Genomic DNA, 26,845 nt, shown 5'->3' on the forward strand with positions numbered 1-26,845 from the left:
TGTGTGTGTGTGTGTGCGTGTGTGTTGACAGCAGAGCTCTCCAAGTGACGCGCGATGATCATCATCGTGAACTGACACGTGCTCTCTTTATCCTCCTCTTCATCTTCGTCTTTCTCTGTTTCGCTTTCAGAAGACGTTCGCCTATTTTTCAGGCATGAAATGCGAGGCAGGATTCTAGCACGCTTACCCACGATCCAGAGGCGACCATCGTCCTCACCCGCAGCACACTCGCTGCAGCTCCCGCAGCTGCCGGCTCCTCCGCCCACTCGCAACACACTTTTGACTCGCTTCACCCTCTCCACACCCCGTAACGCTCGACGACACGTTGAGTGGAAACACTCTTTCGGCTCATTTATCTGCGATGAAACTTAGACAAAACCCAACCCACCTCCCGTGTCTTTGCGTTTCAAATAAAGGTTTACTCGAGGAAAGGCTGCACCGAGTTTCTATTCAAACCGTTTTTCCAGCACCCGCATCAACGCCCGTTTCAGCCGGGTCAACGGCGTGCGCACCGCTGGTGCTTCGCATCCCATCATGGTTTCCTTCGGGAATATGGTCCATAATTTTTCATGTCCCTCCCACGGTCACCCATCCACCATCTTCTGCATGATGTGTTGCGTGCGAGCACCTGTTGAATGTTGTGAAATATTTATCGAAGGAACAGCGTTTCTTCAGCAGTTCCTTCTTTTAAAAAATGTGTTACCGTTGCAGTTCCGCTGATCCGAATTTAACTGGGGTGTTTCTCCGAAAAAGGACAAGTTCCTGGAACGTCATTTCTTGAAGCACCGTTCCGTACAACACCGCGAAATGGTTCGGTTGGCCCCTGCACTTACTCGTTACAACGAGCAACAAACGGGCGGGCGGGTTCGCCCTTCTCTACAACACCAAGTCACGCACCCTCCCGCTTTCTGCAGTCCGAAGGCTCAAAAAAGGAAAGGGTAGCCACCAGTTTAAGAACTGGCTAACCACCCTGCGCTTCTGCTTATTTCTTTCTTCCTCCTCAGAAAAGCAGCATTGAGAAGTGTTTCCCGTGGCTTTAACTACATGCCAACTGCCCTTTCTTGATACACTCCAGGTGCCCACACCGAACCGAAAAGTACACTCCGCCAATGCAGCATGTAATATTTGCACAATTTCCCCGTGTCCCTCGCATAATTTTTGCTGAATCTCCCCTTTCACCCCGTGGCGAATGATTCATTATTGGTGTCCGCATTTTCGAAAGCAGTAGTGCCGTGCAACTATGTACTACGGTTGTAGATTGCTGTGGCAAGCACGCACTCCTTTCGCAGGTAGCAGCAGAGAAAATCAGCCAGTGCGGGTCGACAAGGGTACGTTTTATGCGAGTACAGGGCCCAGTTTCACTCACAGAGACGAATCGTGGCGAGTTTCCAAAGCGCTCACGCACGGACACACACACGCACGAACACGCGAATGTCGCTGAGATTGTCCTTCTTTTTTCCTGTATTTATGGCGCCGACATGAGCTCCCACATTCTTCCTCGTCGACTTCCAGCCTGCACCATCTACGAATCTGTGGTGACCTCACAGTTGCACGGCAGCAGCCGAGACACCCTCACCCAAATTACACTATATATTAGAAGTACGCTCCATCCCCCACCCCCACCCCCCCACACACACATGCCTCTCACTCCCCACTAATACTTCCCCTACCATTTTTTTTCTTCTGCCCCAAGTGTCGCGGTTGCGGTGTCCTAGCCTGAGAGACAGTTACTGCGGCACTCTTCACCGTCCTTCAATTTCAAGAATCTCTTCTCTAACCACGTCACGCGGGGGAGGGGGAAATGGCGGGAGACGCTTTAGCGTGCTGTGTCCAAGCCATCCAGGCTGTACGATGACGAAAAGGGAGTTGTTTTTTCTTTACGAATGCACTGCTCACTTCTCTCAGCCTGTCTTCCAAGCCACACGTGCGCCCCTCACAAGTGTATCCGTTTACGTCTAGTGACGTTGCCGCTCTGCTTGTCGCTGTTTCAAGGAAGGGTCCATCCAGGCAGTCTAACTCTCTCTTGTCTTTTCATTATGTATTATAATCATTTGTTGATGTTTCAGTGATGAGATCCCGTGGGCTTACTTTCCTGTTGTGAAAGGAAAACAGATGTGCGCGAGATCAATGCAACCAAAGACGCGAAAAGCCAAAACGGATAAACGTACTAAGAATGAACTGCCGCTCGGGTTAATGCTGTTTCTTTGGCAAAAGCTGTAAATCATTTAGAGCCCCATGTATACTACATACTTTGCTGGGGGAAAGCGGCTGGCTTTTGCACCTAACACATGCTCTTTTTCGTTGAGTACGACAACCGTCTTACTGCGAAGGTCTGCAAGGTCTTGCAAGGGACCGTTTCTGCAATACGCACTTCATACCTGTTTGCCGCTCGTTCTTGCCTACAATGATGACCTGGAAGCACAAACCTAGATTAAGAGGAGGAAACGAGCAACAATACGCAACGCAGAGCATGAACCAGTACTGCCTCTTTAAAAGTAAACCCCATACGCCCATGTCAGCCCACGAGTCTCGCGTACGGCGGAAATGAAGCGGCGCCTGTCAAATTGTTTCTCATAGCCGCCACGCGACGTCGCCTCAGTGCATCGACAAAGGCAATAAAAATCGCATAAAGGACGCAACCCGGTGCCGTTGTTGACATCACTCGTCGCGGGTCATCAAAGCAAACCGGCGTTGCACACCATTCGGACCGTGCACCTTATGAGAGCCACCCGGTGCATATATGCATAGACTAAGTCACGAATTGAGTTTAGTATAGCACCAATGAACCAGCTACGTTTTTCAAAGTGCGCGGTGCTTCTCGCTGGACGGAGGAGTACCGCGACGATAACGAGTAGGACGGTGAAGGCGACAACTAAGTTGAAACGAATAGTGCTAGACGAGAATAATGACAGCAGAGCGATTCATGTAACGGGACAGTCGGTCATGCTGCAATTGAAGACACCTGCTGTGAATCTGTGCGAAAAGCGGCTGGTGCATACGGGAGAGCACAAGGGCGAGCGAAGACATCATCTGTTCCCAAGAACAACCTTCCTTTCCTGTGCTCAAGGACCTCTGCAACCTGGTAAGTGTGACCTCAAGATGGGAAAGATGATGCGCCTACAAATATTATGCTGGATTTCGTGATCGATGCACGTACCTCGTACCCTTAATAACGTCGCAGAGCACTCCCGCAAATCGGTAGGTGCGACTTGCAGATAAAACAATGTGATGCACGCACGTACCCGATGTGGTTTAGCTATACTTTCTGTGCTCTTAGCCGACACAAGATAGATGACATGACACAGCACTATAAACTCTGCAGATGACCATACAGTTTTCTACCTTGTGTTGTCTTCCGGCGCTAAAGGTTACTATAGGTAAGCACCAATTAGCCCACCGATTCATCTTGTTAAACCTCGTACACAGGCGACAACCTCCCTTTCCTGTTCTAAAGTACTTCGGCAAACCAGTAGGCGCGACTTGGAGATAAGATATATGTGATGTGTGCAACGACTACCACGCCAGATTCGGTCAACCATACTTGGTTATTTTTACCGTGTATGGTACGTACGCAGCAATTATGTAACGCCCACTTCGAAATTGCGCCTGTGGTTCAGTATGCTGGTTCTTTCGCAGCCGGATGGCCATGCTTCCAAAACCTGTGAGAGCGCGGTAAATTACAGCACGGATATCGTTCGCATGACAGCTGAAAATGACAGCAAGCGTCCAAGAGCGTCGTGCGCGCAGTGCCCTTCTGGTGCTTCGCTTTCCTGTTTGTACCTTGCGGTGCACGGCGCTGTTGTGCGATCATTTAACATACATGAGGACGGGGATGGGGCATGTGCTAAGCCACGCCACACTGCAGGATAAGGACATAACGAAGGAGCGACAGAACGATGCATTCACGCAAGAGTGAATTCTCAAATCGGAAAAAGTATCATACATCACTTTTGACCTAGCCATGTGCGTCGCCGACAGCTCCATACGCATAACTTTTAATTGAAGATATCGAACGCAATAAACGTGACAAATACTCTCGCATACAGTCAAAATCTGCTATTGTTCATTTCACCTGATCGTCCCCGCGTGAGCCAAGCCAAGTGACGGTGAGTTTACGCGCGTCCATCGCGGACCGAATGAAGTTGTTGCACTCCCTGACTACGAATGCAGTGTATGCGCCGACAATATTGCGCAATGTTTACTGCTACACATCACATACAGCTCGCCTATCGCCGGATACAAATTAAGAAGAGCAGAGAAGCCCCGCCCAGGTGACCGAAGAGCGTTAGTAGATTATCTCCGCGACGAAAGACATAGTCCTCTTTATGCTCTTGGAAATGTTCTCCGAAGGCGGAGTCACCAGTAGTCAGGCCCATGGCCTCACTCTTGAGTGCGCGCTCATTGGCGCAGGCCTGTGTGAATCCACCTCTGAGGAGGAAATGCTGCGGACTTCTAAAATTGTATTCGATCGTAAGTAATTATTTTGGTAGCTGGAAGCCTTTGAAACCTAAAGCTCGGTGTCTTTGTGTAAAAGAGGGGAGAACGTTCGGCTGTGTCAGACGAGACCCATTGATGGGACGAAACATCGTTCACCTTGTTGATGAGCTCTCTCAAATACCCGTAAAGACATGTGGTCCCGCTGTAACCTTTACCACAAGATGTCATGTTTGAGGAAGGTCGAGGGAGATTAAATTTATTTTAATTAATTCAAAGGCATCTCAGAAGTTCTTTACTTGTGAAGTACCTAAATTACGGCACGGACTGCTTCATCTGTCCGATAGTACAGCACTATTCAGCCCAGAAGATCAGTAGGCATTGTATTACCGCTTCTTAGCATATCCCTTCGAAGAGCAACGTTTTTTTTTCTTGTTGGAATAGTCAATTTACTAAAGGTACACAACCAATTTACTTGAACCTGGATACACAACCTTTACTCTAGCTTTCTTTGTCTTTTGTCAAAATATATGGGCGCGAAAAAATAGCTTTTTTTAATCCAACTAAACCTACATTACTATCACTGGAATCTTCCTTGCTGGGCACTTACTATCGTGATTAATATGAGCTCGAATACGCCAGTGCGTAGCAAATAGTCTAAGAACCCAGATAACGTGATACGTGGATGGCACTGCTGAAAAAAAAAAGGGGGGGGGGGGGGGGCAAGGACGGTGTTCTTAGATTATCGGCCATCCCACATGATCGCTGCTGTAGAACGGCAGCTGTCAGCGTGCCAACGCTAGCAGTGTTAACACGAAAAGAAAATGCACCAAAAACAAACACATGAAAGACACGTATCAAAATGCTCCATAAACCAAACCTATAGATGTATTAAAGACATGGCCTGTGCATCACGGCAGGCTACGTCCCAGCCGATATCTATGTAGCTGCACGGCTTCATGGATTATTGGTTGTGGCAGTGCGCGTTGATGTGAGCTCATATAACAGCTAGCAGCCACTGACGCGCTATAACCTGCATTTTGCAGCAACGATATCGAGGCGGGAGCGTGAACAGTTAGCCGAAGCGCGGCGCCCTTTCCACTTTGTTTTCGACAGCGGCCGCTGCTGATCGGCCAATGTTCAGTTCGAGGCTATTCGACACATGCTCGCGTGTTCGAGCTCATATTGCTCACGATAGTAGAGCCACGTTCAATCTGGCGTGTAACTCAGGAGCACGTCACCCCACGAGTTCAAAGATTGCACGTGGCTTCAACTTGCTTTCAGGCCCACAACTAAAAGCTGTTCTGTCCCTTTTGTAAGATCCCAAATAAGAACATATGTCGTAATTTAGTTGTGGAAATTAGGGAAAGTTGAAGCATACCTTCGAGCACGTGAGGCGACGCGCTTCTGAGTTGCAATTCATATTGAACGCGGCTGCACGCAATACGTGACCATAACATCAACTTTTTGGTATGTGGTCTTTCCGCCTTTTCTTGATTGATTGATTGATTGATTGATTGATTGATTGATTGATTGATTGATTGATTGATTGATGTGTTGGGTTTAACGTCCCAAAACCACCGTATGATTATGAAAGACGCCGTAGTGGACGGCTCGGGGAAATTTCGACCACCTGGAGTTCTTTAACGTGCACCGAAATCTGATCACACGGGCCTAATCAGAAATGCAGCCGCCGCAGCCGGGATTCAATCCCGCAACTTGCGGGTCAACAGCAGAGTACCTTAGCCACTGGACTACCGCGGCGGGGCGTTCCACTTTTCCTGTGTCTTGATGCGGTCTCTTCGTGATCATCGAAAAACGTGTTTTCTGCAGTCGCTAATTAATGATCACCACCAGCTGCTTATTGTTTATTATCTTCTTAAAATGCGATAAGCATAGTTAAGGCTTGTACGTAATGAAGGCGAAAATGACGTATCAGTGGCCGGCATCTACAGAGCCAACGTATCACGGGTAGGCTTGGTTCCAGTTACATAATACCAAAAATGCTATTCGGTGACTATTAGGCCTAAATTAATATTACGCTTTAAAATAGAGCGTTGTGCACCGACATGATCATATGGTGCTTTGCAGCAAATCGTCTCGCATGAAATGTGTATTCAATTACACACACACACACACACACAATATATATATATATATATATATATATATATATATATATATATATATATATATATATATATATATATTGTTTGTGTGTGTGTGTGTGTAAAGAAAAAAGTGTATACTTAAGGGCTTGTTGTTTCGTGTTTTGACACAATATTAATGAGGTCTAACAGATAATAACACCAAGGAAAGCATAAGGGAAGATATTAGACCGAATTGTAATATAAATGTGAAGAAGGCGAAGTGGGTGATAAGATAACCTGCCGCAGGCAGGAACCGAACCTTCGAATGACGCGTTCGATACTCTACCACTGAGCTACCACGGCGGCTATTCCCCCAGCCACTTTATTGAGTTTTATATATGAATTTAAACGTGGGAGTGTCAGTCAGCGCCACAAGTAGCCATGGCGGTGAGTGTAGCACACTCTTTTCAGCCTGTGTGACGTCACGTAGCATGTGAACTTATAACGAGCTGGCAGCTGACGATTACTCTCTCGTATACAACCTAAAGGCACCAAGTATGATTCGGTTCCTGCCCACGGCAAGTTATCTTTTCACCCACATTAATTTATCCATATTTACATTACAATTTGGTCTAATATTTTCCGACATACATTCCTTGGCATATATATATATATATATATATATATATATATATATATATATATATATATATATATATATATATATATATATATATATATATATATATATATATTACCAGCTCGCAGCTGGTAATTTTTTCATCCATTTTTCTTTCCTCTTATTTACATTCCATTGGTTCTAATAACTTCCCCTGTACATTCCTACGCATTACTGTCTGTTATATCTCCTTAATATTGTGTTAAACCACGGAAATACGAGCCCTTAGGTATACACTTCTCTCCCTTATATATATATATATATATATATATATATATATATATATATATATATATATATATATATATATATATATATATATATATATATATATATATATATATATATATATATATATATATATATATATATATATATATATATACGGTTGGTGGTTGAGTGGCCGTAGCGTTGCATGTAGTCAAGTAGATCCTCCGTGAGTGGTCACAACGTGGTTTATTTCGACGTTTCGGTCTAGAGTCTACAATCCTGATGAAGGCCAGACTTAAGGACGAAACGTCGAAATAAACCACGTTGTGACCACTCACGGAGGATTTATCTTGTTGACTATATATATATATATATATATATATATATATATATATATATATATATATATATATATATATATATATATATATATATATATATATATACATTGAGTGTGTGTGGGGGGGGGGGTGTAAATGTCATCCTACGCATCACGGCCCACGGTGGTGGGCTTATCGTGAGCAACCGTGTTGTGAGCAATAAAACGTTACAGGAACGTGTGGAAATCGCTCTGCTCTCTTTTAGTGTGAATTTGCCGTTTTTATGCTGTTGTTTTCATTTTTAGCGCACCAAGAAGCTTGCATCGTGGCACCCGCAATGAGCCGACATGAACGTAGTCCAACGCCAGTGCCAGTGCACCGACAAAACGAAAGCTGTCGTGTATCAGACTTCTACAATGGTCGGGAAGTGTTCATTACAGGAGGGACAGGGTTCGTCGGAAAGGTAGGCTCTCGCTGTCTAAAGTTGCACAGGAATCAGTACGGATATGTTACACTTTACGGGAAAATTACACGCCACGGTGGTCTAGTGGCTATTATGTTCAACTGCTGACCCACAGGTCACGCGTTTGAATCGGTCACGCGTGACCTGCGTGTGACCCGCAGGTCACGCGCATTCCCGATGGGGGTAAAAATACTTGATGTTCGTGTGCTTAGATTTAGGTGCACGTTAAAGGCAGCGTGGTGAGGGGAAATTCCCGAACTTTTTACTACGGTGTCACTCATAAACGTATCGTTGTTTGGGTGAAGGGAAGGACCGCCAGGTGGCACCGTTTTGTTTGGCTGGCCGCATACAGTGCTCCGCTTTCACGTGTTCTTGGCCCGTTACCGGGCCCCGCCCGTGTCTGGACAAGCTCACTATTCCTTCTAGAAGACTTCCGGGACACGCCGACACCATCCGGACCCCGGTCCGACCCCAGGCTGGCCCCCCAGGCCCCTTCAAAAGTACGAAGCGGCGCGGCGCCGCGCTAACCCTAACGCGCCGCGCCTGCACCTCCACGATGCAGAGTCCCGCCCAGCACTCGACACCAACGACAACTGACGCCCTGTCGGTAAGCCCAGCCTCCTCCGGTCGTACCGCTGATACAGCCGTGCCTCCGCTGTCAACAACTGGCAATGTCACCAGCCCTGCGCCGACAACAATACAGCAACAGGCAGCGTTCCTCAACAGCGCGCACGGTCCAGCAACGTGCAACGCTGGTGGCGTCTCTGCTACTCTCAGCTTGATAGCCACGCAAACGCCGGAGCCCGAGAGCCGTAATGCAGCGTTGGCGTTGCAATCAACCACGCCTGCTGCTCTCCCCACCTTATCTGCGTCTGGTTTACCCATTGGAAATTCTGAGTCTGTCGACAAGCGCGTTTCGACGAGCGTCGTTCCTTCCATCGCCGAAGTTTTGCCTTCCATCACTTCAGCTGACGACTTATCGACGGAAATGAACTTCACGGCATCGCAGGTCAACGAAGACAATACGCCATCCCCCGAAGGCAGCTGGAACACCGTTAGTGCCAATCGAAAACCTGCCTCGACCGCCCACCCCCGCTCCGAGCTCATCACCGTCGGAATCCAACTTCCACCTGGAACACTCACGCCGAAACTGCTTCTCTATGACCTGCTTTCTACCATCATAGCCGCTGCAAATCTCTCTCCCAAGACCAGTGCGGAGGTCACCCTTCAAGCCAAACCTGCTCAGAACCTTGTGTTTCTGAAAACGCACTCACCTCTCACTGCCCACCTCCTACTCTCCCTCACAAGTCTGGAACTTATAGGTAAGTCGTTCACCATTAAGCCCTATGCCCCCAGTCCTCCAATATCATGTCTCGGCGTCATACACAACGTCGGTGGTCACTTCACAACATCTCAGCTCTTGCATGACCTCGAATCCTTTAGTTCAGATATACACGCTGCACGTATGATGGGCTCTACTGAATCCGTCCTCATAACATTTGCTGGAACCATCATCCCTCGCTTTGTGTACTTCAAACGCGTCTCTTCCCGATGCCGTCCAGATAAACCTAAGCCCCTTACTTGCACTCGGTGCCTTGCTATAGGGCACCGTGCTCATCAATGCCCCCAACACAGCGTTCCGGCCAAGTGCCACCGCTGTGCGCCTCCTCTACCAGCAGATCCCGATGCTCACGTTTGCGCCCAACCCTGGTGCATCCATTGCCAAGTCAACACCCAGTCATCTCTCGACTCCACCTGCCCCTACCTTCTAGCTAAGCAACGCGACTGCGCCAAAGCAGCTTTTCTCCGTCTCACAGTCATGCGCCGAGCCACTCAGCCTTCACCGCCCTCCTCTTCAGCGCATGAGTTCCTATCACCTCCCGCAACATCCCCCTCGGGCTCATACGCCGCTAAGGTTAAGGGAATACCTCCCATGTGCACTTCTTCATCAAACACACCTTCACCATCTTTAAGTAACGAGAGCCGCTCCTTCGATCTGCGACTGGCTATGTTGGAGCGCCACCAGCGCGAGCAACAACGCGTCTCGGATGAGCTACAAGAGAAAATACTCGCACTGACGCAGACACTTGCAACTACCACATCCTCTCTTACCTCTCAACTCACGGAGCTAAATAAGCAACTCATCACACTCACCGCCCCGACCTCCAACTCCCATGTAACCAAATTGGCCAACATGGTCGAAACCACCACCACTGCGCATCACACTCGTTTGGTCCAGCTGGAAAATTCAATTGTCCGGATTCTTACGACCCTCGAAACCCAATCTAAGCAACTGTAATCGTTCACCTATATGCTTAACTCCCTGCAAGAGTCGCTTCCCCCGGCAAAAAAAGAAGGAACGCGCACGCGTAGGCGCTTCCTCTACTTCAAAGACCTAGATGGTGCGTGAAAAGGACCTAGATATTTTGCAGTGGAACTGCCGCAACTTTCGTCATAATAGGACCCATTTCCACCAATATCTTCTCACCCGCCAAACATTATCCCATTTTCTCCTTATACAGGAGAATCGGGTGGCCCTCGCCGTCCCGGGCTACCGTGCATATCTCGCTACGATGGTAAAGCCACTTGCGTCCATTTATGTACGCAATGACGTTCTCGTTGAACCACTAGACGTACCCTCCCCCCCTCCTGAAACATTTAGTTGGTGTGGTCTATTAGTTGGTGTGGTCTACCCGTATTTCTCTCGCCCTGATGTCCTTTTACAACCCCCCTGTCACGTCCTCTTTGTTTAGTGCTCTTGGCAAATTCCTGCACTCCCTTCCATCGACCACCCATATCCTCCTTGGGGGTGACTTTAATGCTCCCCATAGGCTCTGGGGTTACCCCCAAACACTCAAACCAGGTCGCCTTCTACACTGCCTCGCCCAGCAACGCCATCTCACCCTTCTTAATACTCCTGACACCCCTACTCGAGCGGGCACTGTTTCACAGCGTTCCGCTACACCCGATCTCACGTTCTCTCGGAGTTCCCTTCCTTTTCACTGGCAGGTGTCCGCTGAAAATCTTTTCAGTGATCACTTTCTCATACACATCACCACCCCTCTTTCTCTTTCCCACAATAGGCGGAAACAACGAATCGCTCACACTGACTGGGAAGCATTCCGTAATAACCTTTTGTCTGACTTATTTAAAACTTACGACGACTGGACGTCGCGGATCTCCGCAGCAATGACATCCTGTAGTCGCCGCGCTCGTTTTCAACTCCCCATTCCTGGCCCTGATCCTCACTTCCTCCGCTTATGGTGACGTCATCAACGTTTGAAACGCGCTCTCCGCTCCCAGCCACACAACGTCCAACTTTCCTTCCGAATTGATGCTCTGCGGGCCGAAATTATCGCTTACGGCACTTCTCTCGAGCACTCTCGTTCGAACACGCTGTGTGACGGCCTTGACTCCGCACTGCACTCGCGCTCTACATGGTCTCTGTTTAGGTCTCTCTTAGGTACCAAGCCTGCCGTTGCTCCCACCCTAGCTAAAGCTCTCGCTCAAGGGACTCCATCTGATGTGTTTGAAAATTTAAAATCTCTGTATCTTCCACCCCCCCCCTCACACTTTCCTACCCAGATTACTGTGGCGAAGCTAACCCAGACCTGGACCGCTCATTCACGCTCAGGGAGCTGGAAGCTGCCTTAGCCACTCAATCTACACGCTCGGCACCCGGTGAGGATGAGATAACATATACTACATTACGTAATCTCCCCGACAACGCGAAGGAATTTCTCTTACACACATTCAACGAAGCATGGAACAGCAGCTGTCTTCCAAGCTCTTGGACATCATCCCTAATTTGCATGATTCCGAAGCCGGGCAAACCTCCATCTCTCTCTAACCTTAGCCCTATCTCTTTGACGTCATGCGTTGGCAAGACTCTTGAGCGAATGGCCTTGACTCGACTGTCTGATTTTATTGAGGCGAAAGAGTTTTTCCCTCCTTCTCTTATTGGCTTCCGACGCCACGTTCGTGCGCAGGACATGTTCCTTGTTCTGCAGCATACTTTTCTTTCACCTTCTCGTTGTCAGATCCATGCGCTTGTAACCGTCGATGTACGGAAGGCATTCGATGGCGTGAGTCATGACCACATACTCGCTCAGCTCTCCTCCCTGTCATGTGGCTCCCGCATGTATTCTTACATCCAATCATTTCTTTCAAATCGAGTTGCTCGCTTTAGAGTCGATACTCATTTGTCTAACCCACACTCCCTCACCCGCGGCACTCCTCAAGGTACCGTACTATCTCCTACTCTATTTAATATGGCTATGGCCCCCCTTGCCTCCCAACTGTCCCAAATACCTGACCTCCACCATATTTTTTATGCAGACGACATCACTCTCTGGTGTACGTCTGGATGTCCCGGCCACGTGCAGGATACTTTGCAACGTGGTCTGGACCTTATCGCTTCCTTTCTCGCTACTGCTGGCCTGTCCCCTGTACCGGAGAAATGTGAACTACTTTTGCTAAACCGGTCTGCGTACCAGCGCTCCCACAATACCCTCATCTCCCTACATCTTTCTAGCTCTCTCATCCCCACTGTTCAGCAATGCAAAGTTCTTGGCTTCCCTTTGCACGCGACAAAGAACGCGCAGGCCCTACATCACGCCGTGAGGACTTGCCACTCGGTGACCCACCTCCTGCGACGCGTTGTCACTTGGCAGTCGGGGCTCCACGAGGCTCATGCGTGCCGGGTTGCACATGTGCTTGCCCTTAACAAGTTCTTGTACTTTGTGCCATACGTTCATTTCACCGAAACGCAACTCAACACACTCGAAGAGCTCTATTAGGCCTCTACAAGGCAGCTCTAAACCTCCCTCTCACTACCTCTACCACTAAGCTCTTTGCCACAGGCTTCTTCCATCCATTACGTTCTCTTATTTCTCTGCAGCACGACTCTCAGATTGCCCGTCTTTCTCTCACTCGTCAAGGCCAATGGCTATTAGCCCAAGCTGGTATCCCTCACATTCCTGTTTCCGTTCCCACCTTGCCTTCTGCCGCTAGCACCGCTGCTTCTAACCTTCGCATCCTTCGCCTCCCATCCAATATGTCTCCCGTTCTTCACGCCGGCCGGCGTCATGCGGCAACACAGCATCATTCTCCTCCTCTCTCTACACAGGGAGTTGCCTACACGGATGCCTCATACATGGCTCCTCGGGGCTCGTGTGGCTACGTTATCTACCATCCACACCTTTCGGCACCTGACACGCACACCAGCGGACCATACTTACACCCGCCAAATGTACTTTCGCTCGAGGTCCTTCCATGGTCCACGCCATGCAGTCATTTTCCTCCCTCCCTTCTCTCCCCGAGTACACGATTTACTGCGACTCTCACGCCGCCATCCGTCACATACAGAACAACACGTTGCCCCCTGCTCTTCAACAGGAGGTCGAGCGAGCGGCCTCTGCTCTTCAACCCTCCACTGTCTTCCTCTGCTGGGTTCCTGGGCATTCGGGTATTACCGGCAATGAGCTAGCTCATCAGCTTGCCCGCGATATATTGCACCGGGCACCGTTCATTCCCTGGCCCACACCTTCGGAAGACAGTGAGAGCTCCGCGAATAGCGATGGGCAGATCTCCTTGCGTCACACTATCAAGGAGGTTTATCTCCAGCTCCGGCTCCACAAGCGTTTTTACCCTCCCCCTCATCCATCACTCACTGCGCTCGAGGCTCGAACTCTACGGCACATCCAAATGAACTGCCTGATAACCCCCTCTCGCCTTTTCCTTTATAAATATAGGTCTAACCCCTGCTGTCCTAATTGTCCCTCCCCATACGCTGACCTGTCACACTGCCTGTTTTACTGCCCAACTGCTCAGCAATCCAGCTATTACCCTTTCCCATCCCTTTCCATCACCTCCTGGCTCGACTGGATCGGCGCCGAAGGGGAAGAAGAACAGCGTCGACTGATCGCACAGGTGGTCGAAATGCTCGGCCTGTAAATTTGGCTGAATAAAAGTCTATTACTACTACTACTACTTGTTTTGAGACGTTAAACCCCACTAGTCATTATTATTACCGGAAAATGCTTGTAGTTCTTTTTCTACGTATTCTCCACCTCGAATGAATAGTTTTAGACATTGCTGGTTAGCACTGCCGGTTCCTATAAAGTTATTCAACAACCTCGTAATACTGAAATGGCAAGGAACCAGTAAAAAACACAAAGACAAGTGAAAAAGAAAGAAGAACGTTATAATTTATAGTTTGCAGGCCTGAGTTCACTTTGCAAAAAAAAAATGTTTACATGCGCACATTTCTGTCCAAGTCCTACTTACAATATACGGATTGCCACATCGATTCGTATGCAACTATACATAGCTGTCTACCAAAAACGTCGGCAAACTCGCTTGTGAGTCGGCTCGCACACACTTACTCCGGGTCACATCGAGCCATGAGTGTCCGCCTGGGTGAGTCTGCTTAAGTAATGTTTTAGTGAGTTCGAGTGAGTCTTTCGGTGAGTCAGAGTGAGCGCTAAGTACGAAATATATCGTTTGAGTGAGTCATATATATATATATATATATATATATATATATATATATATATATATATATATATATATATATATATATATATATATATATATATCGACCTATAGCCTGGAGCACTTCGCTAGTGCAGTGTTCACCAATAGGTCATTCAGGATGGTGTTTGTAGTTTGCTGAAAAATCATTTTTTCCGCGGCCAGAAAAATGAACACAAAGGTTTCTCGCGTGGTTGGGTGTTTACCCATTTATGAAAGGGTAACGTTAGAATACTGAGTGCTGCTTTTTATCGTGCGCGAGCATTACGCTGCACTTAATACATCTGCCATTGCGGCGACCAGCATAAGCAATGTTTGTGTAGACAATGTGTTAAACGAGTCAGAGTAACTTGTACTCTACTATGGTATAGCAGAAAGCCGTCCCGGTTTCTATCAAGAGGAAAGACCTATTCGTGTAAGTATCTCGGTGCCGCCACGGCCACTTGGCGCCACGTTCACGCTAATGGAGCCAAATTGGATAACACTGTTTACCTTTGCTATTTGAAAAGAGCTTCCGTGATTGCTCTGGTTATGAATCAGTTTTCTTTCTCCGTACCTAACTAGCTTTGCGATCAATGACAACATCAGTTTCCAATCATAGATATCATCTTTCTGACTTTGAAATTTTTAAGTGAACTCTCATAACGAAAATATATTACAAGTGTGCCGCTGTTATTTCAAAATCATCGCTCAGAACGAATATTATCTGCCAATATTTCTATTGTGCCACGTAGTACCTGTGTGGTGTTTCTGCTTAATTGATGTCGGCCTGTTCAGATTAGGGCTGGCCCCAGTGGTGACCCACGCGGCTTCGATCTTGCTGGAATCGGTGCGCGATGAAACGGACGGTCGACACTTTCGGAGTGCAGCCCCTGGTGATCACGACGCAAGGAAGAACAACATGGCTTCTCCCTAAAGGGCAGAATGCTATGGCGTAATCGGGCACCATTCGCATAGTATTTTCAATCGCTATAGCCTACCTAGATTTGCTAGTTAATTGCTAGCCGGAACCTAAAAACAAAACATTAAGGCAGCTTCGTCTTAGTAGTTCCGAGCCTGAAGAAAGTGTGGAACTGGGCATCCTTCTTACGTTTTCTCTTTTTTTTTCTTCCTTTTTTGTTGTTTTTATTTTTCTGTGTTTTCCATCTTTATTTCTGTTTGCTTTATTTCTACTTCTCTTAACATGTTTTTCGTTTCTTTCTTTTTCTATTTCTTTCTTGTTTACTTTTTCAATTTTTGTACGTTGTTTGTGTTGTCGTGTTTCCCTCGACATCGAATTCAGCAATGTTCGCACTTAATATCATCATCTCGAAGAACAAAAGAAAAAATTGGCCCCGAATCTGCATGTTACGCAGCAAATGTCGTCGAAAGACGACAGTCTAGCGTCTGAAGAGAGCGAACAAAACGTTTGATGTTCTGCGCAAAAAAAATCGGTGAATGGTATTCTGGAGGCGCTGCGTTAGGCCGCGTTCACACTGAGCATTCCGGCCGCCGAAAGTGCTCCGAATCCGGTTCGACGGCGGCGAGATCCGCCGAAAGGGCCCTCTCCGCGCCGATCGTTCTCGGACCGATTTTTGCGGCGTCTGCCGCCGAATTGACCAATAGGAGCGCTAGTCAAGGAATTTCGAAGAATGGCGGCCAAGCCCTACTCACTTGTTATGCTGCAGTGCACGTAACTGAATGTTGAAACCAACGGGAGTTCAACCGACTCTGTGCCTACTTCGCCTCCGTATTTCGTGAAAGGGGTGGCCGAGCTTGCTGTTGGCGTGACCGAGCTTGTTGCGGTCTTGCAAAGCAAAACTAACCCACCAACGCCGCTGGCGTCGGTGGTTTTTCTGCTCTTCGTGCATTACAAGACAGCCACTTGCCAGCAAAGTAAGCAGTACTGTCTTTTCTTGCGTACGAGAATCGTCGAAGTATACACCACCGGATAGCGTGTAGTAGCGTTTGCGAGCCGCGACAACTGGGTGACAGCGCATCCATCACGCGTTCGCCCCGTGGTAGATGGCATATTCAGCGGCGCGGGGCGCGTCCAGTGCGAACGACGCTGTGTTTTGGCGGCAGGGGAATTTCGGTCGCTGTAGAAAGCGGATGTTTCAGTGTGAACTAGGCATTTGAGTGCTTCGAGCGTGTAGCGGAGGCGAACGAACGCATCGAGGCACGTTAGACACGAGTGCCATCTGGCAGTTATTTTCGAAAACGAAGGCGTGCGCACCCGCGGAGAAAGATGCGCACCTGTCTCGGAGGTCATAAGGTGTAGAACGCAAAGCGACGGGCAAGTGCCACCACCGTGTCGTCGTAGCAAAGCGTTGGAAACACTTACCTTTTTGAGCATCGCTTTGCACTGTCAGCGCAGCGCGATAAACGCTACAGTCCTTAGAGTTACTTGTGTGTGCCTGTTACATTGCAGTGGGTGTTATAGCAACGTGCAGGTTCTTAGTTAATGGGTGTCCGAGCCGTCGCCCCAGACTCCCACGAAAAGACGAGGCCGTTTGTACGCCACACTTTATACACACGAAAAACGAACACACATAACATGGACAGGCTATTTAAAGAATCCTTCACTGTCTCTGTGAACTATCAAAGTCCTAAACTAACCGTCCCTCCTTTTTAACATGGACACAAGACATGAGGTCGGTCTCACCGAGGTTCGTTGCTACGTCTTGAGCTGGCTCGCGTTGTCCGCACGGTCAACCAGGCGACTAGTTGATGGGTAGGCTCCGCCCCCGCAGCCACGTCGCGGCTGGACACATCTGCTGGAGCTCGTGCCCGTAGCCCTACAGCTCCGCGTTGCTCGCACGGTAGACCAGGTGGACCAGTTGGCGCGGTAGACCAGGCACTACCACTGGCCGCGTCCCGGCCGGACACCTCTGCTGGAACTCGTGCCCGTAGCCCGACAGCTCCGCGTGTCCTCAAGCACAGGATGCCTTGAAGCCGCAGCACGTCAGCGACGCACGGCCGTGGCAGGTAGAACGTGGCAGGTAGGCCGGGCTCGACTGTTACTAGGCTCGGGTCCGGAACCCAACGGCCGAGTCGAGAGCCCCGTCTTCCTCGTTCCTTCTCGTACCTTCGCCGCCCCGCTACTCAGCGCTCGTGCTACCTTCGTCGTTGTCTGCTTCAAGCGCGCACTTTGAATGGCGCGCACTTTGAATGGCGCGCACTTTGAATGGCGCGCACTTTGAAGCTTCGCGCACGACACATATCACAAAAGCCCCCCCTTAAATGAGTTTTTTCTTTCTTTTTTTAAAAAAAAAAAAAAAACTGCTGACACGTGCGCGGTCTGTAAACCCCTTCACTGTATATGTCCTCTGTATAGTTCACATGTCGAGGTCCAATATTTACTAAATACACAAGAACACCGTTAAATACACTGACATACTTTGAGTGTCCAACACCCAATATCACAGTGCATGAAGTCCGAACTCTTGGCTCACAATCTACTCATGAAGTCCGCACCGGTATTCTCCGACCCTTTTATATGCTGAATGCTAAATGAGTATTCTTGCAATGCCAGGCTCCACCTCAGGACCCTACTGTTCAATAGTGTAAACTGGTATAGGTGAATCTGCCTCCTCTTCTTCCATCACTACGAATGACGCTGTTTGTGTAAACCTCTCCGGTTCGCGATCCTCGTAACGCTTTAACATGTTGATGTGGAACAACTTGGTGTCACGTCCCAAGTCCAACCAGTAGTCATGACTGCCCTTTTTCCCTGTGACCTTAAAAGGTCCTTTCCATTGCATGAGTAATTTATTTTCCGTAGTAGGGAGTAGAATAAGGGCCCGGTCGCCTACTTCAAGCTGACGTTTCGTGCTTCGCTGATCATAGTATTGCTTCTGTGATTTTCTTGCTCGTGTCAAGTTCTCATGAGCCAACTGCAGTGTTTTTTCAAGACGATCTCGCAGATCCAATACATATCCGTAAGTTGTCTTCGCCTCGTCGCCGATGTGTTCTCCAATCCATAATTCTTTTAACAAACTAAGTGGTCCTCTGACGTCACGCCCGTAAATAAGTTCGAAGGGAGAAAATCCCGTGCTGGTCTGAGGCACTTCACGATAGGCAAAAAGGAGTGGGGCAAGCAACCGATCCCAGGATCTTGGTTCCTCCTGGCAGAGCTTCCGCAACATCTGTTTTAACGTACCGTTAAATCGTTCCACCAACCCGTTACACATAGGATGGTAAGGTGTAGAACTGAGGTGCTTAATGGCCAGTAACTCGTTGACTTCCTTCATCAGTTCGGAAGTAAAACAAGATGCTTGATCACATAGAATTTCACGCGGGAATCCTACGCGTGAGAACATCTCCACCAGGCCCTCTGTTACTGTCGCCGAATCGATTGCTGGCAGGGCCACCGCGTCCGGGTAGCGCGTGGCGAAGTCCACCATGGTCAATATGTAGCGGTTTCCGTTTCTCGACACAGGTTTTAAAGGACCGATAATATCGATTGCCACTCGCTCGAAAGGGGTGTCGATCAACGGCATTACGCCCAGAGGCGCCTTGCCCACTTTACCTTTTGGATATGCTCTTTGGCAAATGTCACAGGATCGCACGTATCTCTTTACTTCTTCCTGAACTCCTGGCCAATAGAATGATCCTAGTACTCGGTCAATTGTCCTCTTGATGCCTTGATGGCCCGCCATCAGACTTTCATGAGCTAGCTGCAGTACTTGGCTCCGCAGTTTGCGAGGAACAACTACCTGCTGTACTATCTTGCCGGAGGATAACCGATAATGGCGATATAAAACTCCCTTTTGCATAACAAACGAATATTCTGTCGATCCTCTCCCAAAAAACACCTGCCCAACTTTGTTCCTACAGAGATCTAGGCTCTTGTCCTCCGCCTGCTCAATCTTGAAGATTCGTTGGTTGATATTCAAAGCGGTTGCTTTCACCGAATCCAACGAAGTACTTGATTTCTTGACTACGCTGATCATTGGTCTCTCGTAGCGATCTGCTTTCATCACCCCTAATCTCTCCTTGACGCTTTTAGACTTCGTCTTCCTTTCCGACAGTCCCTCGCTCCACCTGCTATCTGGATCATTGGGATCACGGGATCCTGGCACGTTTCCCACGATGACGTCATACAATGGGGAAGTCATGCATTTAACGATCACCGTGCCAGAAAAATAAGGCGAAAATATCTCCACTTTTGCTTCGGGAACTTTTATTCTGCTCCCATCGGCTAAAAATACTGTCGTCATAGCTCCTGTCAGCACTTCGTCGGGCACGAGGGAACGTCGCACAACCGTCGTGTTACTTCCTGTATCCCGAAGAACAGAGACAGGCTTACCAAATAGGAGACCCTGGAGAACTGGCATCTGATATTTCGTTGCCATTTGTTGCGTGTTTACTGCCCCCGACACATTATTCTCGGGCCCGCCGCCGGATGCGTTATCATTGTCTTTAGAGTTCTCTTCGGACAATATACATGAAGCCTTTTTATACGTGGCGGGTTTCTTGGTGCAAACTTGGGTATCGTGTCCTGCCCTACGACAATGCCCACAGTAAGTTTGCTTCGTCCGAGCGCGACAATCTGAGGCTTTATGGCCGATTTTGTTGCAAACAAAACATTGCACTGAAGTTTTTGAGGTCGTGCTCCCACTTTTCACAGCCATGCCGTTTTCAGCCTTTTCTCGGAAAACAAGCAGGTTAGACTGTCGCTGTGCCTCTAAAAACTGATCTGCCGCTTCAGCCATTTCTTCAAGTTTACGGCAATTCTTTTCACGCAAAAAGAGCGCCACTCGATCATGACACTTACTGATGAACTGTTCAGCTACAATCAGGTCACGAACTGACGCGTATTCTTTGTCTACTTTCGACATTTCCACCCATCGGTCGAAAAAACTCATTAATCGTGCAGCGTACTGCCGGCCGGTTTCTCCCTCTTGAGGCTTACTGTGCCGGAACTTCTCACGGTACCCTTCCGCTGTGAAGCGAAATCGCTGAAATAGAGCCAGTTTCACTTTCTCGTAATCAAGTGCATCTTCAGGGGATAGGCGACCAAACACTTTTAGCGCTTCTCCGCTTAGGCACAAACTCAGAGCCGTGGCCCACTTGTCTCTAGGCCACTCTTGCCCTGTCGCCACATTCTCGAACCTTTTTAAGTACGCATCTAGGTCATCCCGGTTTTCATCAAATCCTGGTATAAAATTATGAGGATTGACGTTGGAAGACACCCTTGATGATCGACCTATGTCTGCCCCGACAGGCTCTCTGGCGGTTTCAGTCTGAGTCAGTTGAAGGCGCAATTGGATCGTCCTTTGGGCCTGCTCCTCGACTTGTAATTGCAACTGCATTTGTTCCTTCTTCGCCTCTCTTTCTGCCGCCCTTTCCTCACGAGCTCGAGCTTCTCGCTCATCAATCCAAGTTTTCAATTCCGCACCTTCCAAACCCATGCGCATGGCCAACGCCATTAAATCTGTCGAGCTCATCTTTTCCTCACTAATCGTCAGCCTGACTCAAGCGATACAAATGGCCTCGTCCTGTCACAGCGGACGCCAGTGTTACATTGCAGTGGGTGTTATAGCAACGTGCAGGTTCTTAGTTAATGGGTGTCCGAGCCGTCGCCCCAGACTCCCACGAAAAGACGAGGCCGTTTGTACGCCACACTTTATACACACGAAAAACGAACACACATAACATGGACAGGCTATTTAAAGAATCCTTCACTGTCTCTGTGAACTATCAAAGTCCTAAACTAACCGTCCCTCCTTTTTAACATGGACACAAGACATGAGGTCGGTCTCACCGAGGTTCGTTGCTACGTCTTGAGCTGGCTCGCGTTGTCCGCACGGTCAACCAGGCGACTAGTTGATGGGTAGGCTCCGCCCCCGCAGCCACGTCGCGGCTGGACACATCTGCTGGAGCTCGTGCCCGTAGCCCTACAGCTCCGCGTTGCTCGCACGGTAGACCAGGTGGACCAGTTGGCGCGGTAGACCAGGCACTACCACCGGCCGCGTCCCGGCCGGACACCTCTGCTGGAACTCGTGCCCGTAGCCCGACAGCTCCGCGTGTCCTCAAGCACAGGATGCCTTGAAGCCGCAGCACGTCAGCGACGCACGGCCGTGGCAGGTAGAACGTGGCAGGTAGGCCGGGCTCGACTGTTACTAGGCTCGGGTCCGGAACCCAACGGCCGAGTCGAGAGCCCCGTCTTCCTCGTTCCTTCTCGTACCTTCGCCGCCCCGCTACTCAGCGCTCGTGCTACCTTCGTCGTTGTCTGCTTCAAGCGCGCACTTTGAATGGCGCGCACTTTGAATGGCGCGCACTTTGAATGGCGCGCACTTTGAAGCTTCGCGCACGACACATATCACAGTGCCTCTTTTAGTATAAAGACAGACATACAAAACATCGACGTGATGTTATGGCGTTTCAGATATGCGCAATAATTGCTTTCTAATTGACAACCACACAACAATGAACGCTAAACCTTGAGCAATATTGGTGGGCGCTGCGGATGGGATCGGCCGTTTAGTGCCGTTTGAGGTATTAATAAGGCCGAACAAACAGACAAATGTACAGACACACAGGCCAAAATTTTTCCGTCGAAGGTCCCCAAGAAAGACTATCGTCTTTAAAAAGTCACAGATTTGCCGCAAAGGCAAAGCAATGAACGCGATAGCATACAAATTGAAAGGTCACGCGCAGAATGGCAAGCAGATTGAAACGTGCCCCGCGTTTCTCACGCACAAAGGACGCAAGAAACGTACTTCCAGGTACAGATTAACGCGTATAAGCGTCTCAGTTGTTGCTTGGCTGATGATGATGATGATGATGATGATGATGATGATGATGATGATGATGATGATGATGATGATGATGATGATGATGATGATTAAAACTATATTTTTGTCCTGAGAAGACGCAGGGGAGACCCCGCGCCACCCGGCTAATCCCACGTTGGGACCGTCAAGCCGAGCTTGGCGGCCCGTTCACGGGCACTCTGGACGGCCAGGGTTTGATCCTTAAGTTCGGGGCTGCGTAAAAGTGCAGCCCACCTGTCCTCACTGAGGGCGGGGCCGATGGCTTCACATTCCCACAACACATGATTGAATGTGGCTAACAGTCCACAAACGGGGCAATCCGCACTTGGATACCGTTCAGGGTAGATGGCATGAAGAACCACAGGGTTAGGATACGCACTGGCTTGCAATAGTCTTAGGGTGACTGCCTGCGCCCTGCACAAGGCCGGGTGTGGGAGAGGGAATACCCTTCTTGACAGATAGAACTGCTTTGTTATTTCGTTGAACGTAATTAAGGGTTCCCAGCGAGGCAGAGGGACTGTGGAGGCAGCGCGGTCAGTGAGTCCTCGCGCGGCCTCGTGTGCGCCCTCGTTCGTGTTAGAGGTAGGGCCCTCAATCGACCCCAGGTGAGCGGGAAACCAAGTGAGAGAACGGGGCGTGATACTCTTGACGCTTTGGAGAATGCGGAGGGCCTGAGGGGCTACCATCCCGGTTTCGTAGGCTTTGATAGCCGCCTTGGAGTCGCTGTATATTGACTCTCTGCGACTATCTAGCATAGCCAGCGCGATTGCAACCTGTTCGGCTATCACGGGCTTCGGTGTGTGTACTGTGGTGGAGCAAGTGAGCCTGGAATTTAAGTCGACGATGGAAACAGCGAATGCCTCTTGTTGGACATATGGCGCAGCATCCACAAAGCTTGCATCAGTGGGGTTGCTACGGACGTGCTCGAGCAGCGCTCTACCCCTGGCCCTACGCCGACCGACTTTGTGCACAGGGTGCGTATTGCGGGGAATGGGTGCGATGCGCAGCTGAGACCTGATGTTTCTGGGAATCTGCATGGAATCGGGGCACTCGTCAGTAGAGTTGAGGCCCAAACCATCGAGTATCTTGCGGCCCAATTTGGTTCCGGAAAGCCTGAGCAGCTGTGAGCGCTCTTGCGCCTCGATTATCTCTTCGAGTGTATTGTGAACACCGAGCTTGAAAAGGTTTTCAGTGCCAGTGCTTACAGGCAAGCCGAGCGCGAGCTTGAAAACCTTTCTTATGAGGGAATTGAGCTTACTTCTTTCTGCAACATGCCAATTATACATGGCCGCCGAGTGCGAAAGGTGGCAGAGCACAAACCCATGTATGATGCGGATGAGATTGTCTTCCTTGATCCCGCGGTGTCTGTTGGTGATCCTCCGGATGAAGCCGAGAGCACTTTCCGTCTTGGTAGTGATCTGTCTCAGTGCAGCTCCGTTAGCGCCGTTGGACTCGATATACATTCCCAATATTCGGAGCGAATCCGCTCTTGGCACTGGGAACCCGTCACTAGTGAAAAGCCGTATTTCACTTTGAGACGCAGCTTTCCAGTCACGGTGGCCGCCGCCTCAGGGTCTTTTCTTGTAGAGCAGAAGTTCATATTTCGATGGGGAGCACTTGAGACCGGTGGGACGGAGGAAATGTTCGGTCACGTCGATTGCGTGCTGCATGGCTTCCTCAACTTGACAATCGCTCCCGCCGGTGCACCAGATGGTTATATCATCTGCGTAGATGGTATGATTGATTCCTTGAATCTTCGCGAGTTCCTTGGAGAGCCCGATCATCACGATGTTAAATAGTGTTGGTGAAATAACTGAGCCCTGAGGCGTGCCGCGTGAACCAAGGTTGATCTCCCGTGAGAAGTACCCTTCGATCTTGAGCTTGGTAGTTCTCTGGTAAAGAAAGGATCTCACGAAGTCGTAGACCCTTTTCCCTAGCCCTAGGATGGCAATATACTGGAGAATGAATTCGTGAGAAACGTTGTCGAAAGCCTTCTCCAGGTCTAATCCAAGGATGGCTCTGGTATCTCCTGTGCTCCGGTCGATGATCTGATGCTTTATCAGCTTCATGGCATCCTGTGTCGAGAGACCAGCCTTGAAACCAATCATATTGTGGGTGTACATGTCATTGGTCTCGAGGTGCACCTTGAGTCGGTTCAGAAGGGCGTGCTCTGCGACCTTACCGTCGCAGGAAGTTAAGGAAATTGGTCTTGGATTATCTATTCCTGGTGCTTTACCAGGTTTCGGGATTAGAACTGTGTAGGCCATCTTCCATTGAGCGGGAACCTCCCCACTGCGCCACACCTCATTAATCTTTTCCGTAAGGAATTCGATGGAGTCATCATCAAGGTTCTTGAGCATCTTACTGGTTATGCCATCAGGGCCAGGGGCGGATTTGGCATTTAGGGAAAAGAGAGCCTGCCGTATCTCGGCCACAGTATAGTCCTGGTCCAACTCCGGCACGTCGCACCCCGCGTAGTCCGGGAACTGTGTGAGTGCAGAGCTATCCGCGACTCGCAGATACCTGTCTATAAGCTTGTTGACAACCAATTCGTCCGGGGTAGAGTCAGTAGCAAGATGGATGGCTCGCGCGAGGGATCGCCTCTGGCTGGACCTGGTGCTGCCCTGATCGAGAAAGCGTTTGAGAAGACCCCAGCTCTTCCCAGATCTGAGCTGACCCTCGATGTTCTCACAGAGCTCATGCCATTGTTGTTTAAACAAGGTTTTGCAGTGCTCCTCGATCGCCCTGTTAACCTCGGAAACCTTCTTGCGGAGGCTCCTGTTATGCTTCTGTCCCTTCCACCTCGTAAGTAGGGCTTGCTTGGCTTCTAGTAGGTGTGCCAACCTGCTGTCCATGTTTTCAACATCGAGGTCAGTGACGACTTCCTTGGTCGCTGCCGTGGCGTCATCTCTGATTCCTTTGTACCATCCTTCAAAGTCTGTGCCAGCCGTCGGTGCTCTCTCAGCTCTGACTTCGCGAAAAGCGTCCCATTCAACCACTTTGAATTTTTTCGTCCTAAAGCGGGCAATCGCGAAGGATACCTCGATGATGTAGTGGTCACTTCCGAGGTCTAGAGCCGTGTTGACCCATTTGACCCCATCTATATTCTCCACAAAAGTCAGGTCCAGGGTGGTATCCCTACATATGGAGTTACCTCTCCTAGTGTGGAAATCCTTGTCAGTTGTAAGCGTCAAGTCGGCTTCTGTCGCAGTCTGCCATAGCTCTCGTCCTTTTGGGGTATCATACATGTATCCCCACACGCTGTGTGGGGCGTTGAAATCCCCTACAACTACAAGGGGGTAACTACTGGCCATGCTCACAGCCCTTTTGAGAAGAGAGTTTGCTCTCGCACTGCGATAACTGGGACTGCAGTATAATTGAGAATAAAAAGGCTATTTCTTCGAAGACCCTTCTTGGGTGAGTTCATTATAATTTCAGTCATTACGTACTCAATGCCATCGGCAACTGCACCGAGGTCATGCGATAGGTAATTGTACCTTTTGCTGATAAGTGTGGCAACTCCCCTACCTCCTTAATGTGATGACGCTACTAGGTAATCCGGGATTTTGATGGGGGTGCCAGACGCAACTTCCTGAACAGCGATGATTTGGGGTTAACATCGAGAGTTCTTAAATATTGCTGTAGAATGGGCTTTTTGAGAGTAAACCCGCCACAGTTCCATTGCCAGATTCTGAAGTTTTCGTCCACACTATCCATGTTTAGGCTGAGGGGATGGTTGAGCAGCTATAGCAGCCCGAAGGATCGCGCCCTCAGTCGGTGGCGCTAGTACATTGCGTTGTGCTGGGACCTGCAAAGGAGTCGGACCAGGGTCTCTCCTCGCATCGACCTCTTCTAACTTGCTTATGCATTCCCTCAGTGCTCCTAATCCCATCTTTGAATGCGCCACGGCTTCTTGAATATTCGCTAAGGTAGCCTGCATGTTCACAAAGGAAACCTTGAGTTGCGACAGTAAGCTTACCGCCTCTTCTTCTTGTGAGTTTTCAACCGCTCGGCGCTTGGTTCCGCTAGGCCTATGAAGTGCCTCAGACGTATCCATTGCGACCGGGGTTGGGGCGGGCTGCGCCGAAGGGGGTGAGGACGCGAGCTTTCTAATCTCCGCCATCTCCGCTGCTAGCCTGCTCATTTCTTGCTTAAGCTGCGCGTTTTCTTTCCTCAGCTGCTCGTTAGCTCGTCGCATCTCGTCGAGCTCACTCGCGTGGGGAGAACCGCGATTCGATTCGTTGCCTCTAGGAGACTCACGTCTTCCTCTGGCTTTGTCGGCCCAGGAGAGCGTCGGCTTCTTGCTGTTAGAGGTGGTGGGCGTGTGGGAGCGGGACCCGGTCGGCCCCGACGAA

The 26,845-nt window shown here is 49.4% G+C and overlaps 1 protein-coding gene across 1 annotated transcript in view; it reads left to right on the forward strand.

Annotated features, from left to right (window-relative positions):
- The first annotated feature begins 7,934 nt into the window (after positions 1-7,934).
- LOC119170393 (putative fatty acyl-CoA reductase CG5065) overlaps positions 7,935-26,845 on the forward strand; it is a 39,376-nt gene continuing 20,465 nt past the window's right edge. Inside the window, exon 1 of the mRNA XM_037421539.2 lies at positions 7,935-8,196. Within this exon, the coding sequence (XP_037277436.2) occupies positions 8,017-8,196 (180 nt within the window). The 5' untranslated portion in view covers positions 7,935-8,016. The remainder of the gene's footprint in view (positions 8,197-26,845) is intronic.

This window comes from Rhipicephalus microplus, chromosome 2, assembly GCF_043290135.1.
Source record: "Rhipicephalus microplus isolate Deutch F79 chromosome 2, USDA_Rmic, whole genome shotgun sequence".
Classification (NCBI taxonomy): domain Eukaryota; kingdom Metazoa; phylum Arthropoda; class Arachnida; order Ixodida; family Ixodidae; genus Rhipicephalus; species Rhipicephalus microplus.